Here is a 1,665-nt window from a genome sequence, read left to right as displayed (position 1 = left end):
ATCCGCAGAGTGTCACTGGCACTGAGCCGTCGCCTTCCACGATCTGCTCACCTCCCCACTGAGGCCGAGTCTGCGGTGATGAAACACCGATTCCGCCAGGCCTCTGGCATTCCTGGTATTGTGGGCTGCATCGATGGGACTCACGTCCGGATCCAGGCACCATCTGAGCATGAGTATCTGTATGTCAACCGCAAGGGATACCATTCATTCAATGTGCAGATTGCTTGTGACGCCAATTATAAAATCTTTAATTTGGTGGCGAGATGGCCTGGATCTACCCATGACGCACGCATCCTCCGGGAGAGTGCGTTATACCAGGATTTCTAGGCTGGAAGAGTAAACGGGCTGCTTCTCGGCGACAGTGGATACCCACTGAAACACTGGCTGATGACGCCTATAATTGCTCCGAGGACTGAGCAAGAACGACGGTATAACACCATCCACACCACCACTAGGTCACTCGTTGAGCGGTGCATCGGAGTCCTCAAGCGCAGGTAAAATCCTTTCCGCAGTGTCTGTTCCCCTATCCAAGGTGCTGATGTAGTGCGGTCACTAGATCACTGAAAACTATATACATGGGCGGCTAGCAGTTGCTTCATATTTGTTAAAATATTAAATTAGATTATGAAAAGTGAACAGTGAATTTCGTTTTGGATAAATTGTATCTTAATTTTAATCAATTTTTCATAAACCAATTGCCTGCCGCATCTCATTCTAACTTAACGAAACTCAGTGTATGCCTCACACAGACATGAGAAATACATCAAATACACAAAGCTTGAAATGCCTTTAAACAAAATAATTCAAAACGAAAAGAAATAGGCTACTCTCTGATTATGTAATCCATTATGTGCATTTCTCTCTATATGCGCGTTCACTGCGAATATGGCGATCGTCAAAATAATCCAAAAAATTTAATATTAAATATTTAGTGGCCAAGTTTTGCTCATTTATTAATAGTAAAAAAGTGACACATTTAGGTTTTACAGTAATCATTGACTATTTTTTCTAGGTTTCATTGTCTTCATGGAGAGATGCGGATGCACCCTGAGCAAGTCTGCACCGTAATAGCAGCGTGCACTGTCCTCCACAACATCTGTGTCACCAAGAGGATCCCTCTTCCTAGGCAACACCATCAGCCGGTGCCGGAGGAAGGTATCGACCCTGTGGACCATGCAGGGCATGAAGATGTCGGTGGACGACTAGTCCGTACACGCATTATTAATGCTTTATAAATGTTAAAAATAATTCTGTCAATTATCTGCAGGTTGTAAACCATACAAATAAGCCACAAAGAAAGTCCAGTAGGTCTATAATAAACTTCTTTTTTTATTGTCATTGATTCATTGTACACAATTTGCCATTAGGCTTATTTACAGAATTACAAAAGACCACCCATCCTCTTCAGAAATAGGCGAAGATGACCTGTTTATCTGTTGTTGGAGCAACTGTATTTCTAACAATATTTTTTGTTTTTCAAGTTCCAACTTTTCCTGCTCGGTCTGTAATTTTTTTGTTTCAGTCTCCACTCTAACAATTTCCTTCTCAAGAAAGGTCTGCTGAAGATTATCCAGCCTCCTCATCCGTTTCACCGGCGGTGTACCGCTGCTGTGTTCGTGAGAACTTTGTGGAGTGACTGGGTCCTCCATCGAGTCTAAAAATACA

The 1,665-nt window shown here is 42.8% G+C and overlaps 1 protein-coding gene across 1 annotated transcript; it reads left to right on the top strand.

Annotated features, from left to right (window-relative positions):
- Nucleotides 1-337: 337 nt before the first annotated feature.
- LOC120566969 (putative nuclease HARBI1) lies at nt 338-1,380 on the top strand. The gene is made up of 2 exons (XM_039813714.1): nt 338-494; nt 1,013-1,380. The coding sequence occupies exons 1-2, from the start codon at nt 388-390 to the stop codon at nt 1,233-1,235; spliced, it is 330 nt and encodes a 109-aa protein (XP_039669648.1). The 5' UTR covers nt 338-387; the 3' UTR covers nt 1,236-1,380.
- The last annotated feature ends 285 nt before the right edge of the window (nt 1,381-1,665 follow it).

The sequence above is a fragment of the Perca fluviatilis genome, chromosome 10, assembly GCF_010015445.1.
Source record: "Perca fluviatilis chromosome 10, GENO_Pfluv_1.0, whole genome shotgun sequence".
Taxonomy (NCBI): Eukaryota; Metazoa; Chordata; class Actinopteri; order Perciformes; family Percidae; genus Perca; species Perca fluviatilis.
Note: the sequence above shows the minus strand (reverse complement) of the source record. Positions and strands in the feature narration are given on the sequence as shown.

Bases quoted from the DNA above. Each gene is read 5' to 3' on its own strand.
- LOC120566969 (XM_039813714.1), top strand. From the start codon at position 388: ATGACGCCTATAATTGCTCCGAGGACTGAGCAAGAACGACGGTATAAC. The intron at 495-1,012 runs GTAAAATCCTTT...TATTTTTTCTAG, and splicing joins ATCGGAGTCCTCAAGCGCAG to GTTTCATTGTCTTCATGGAG.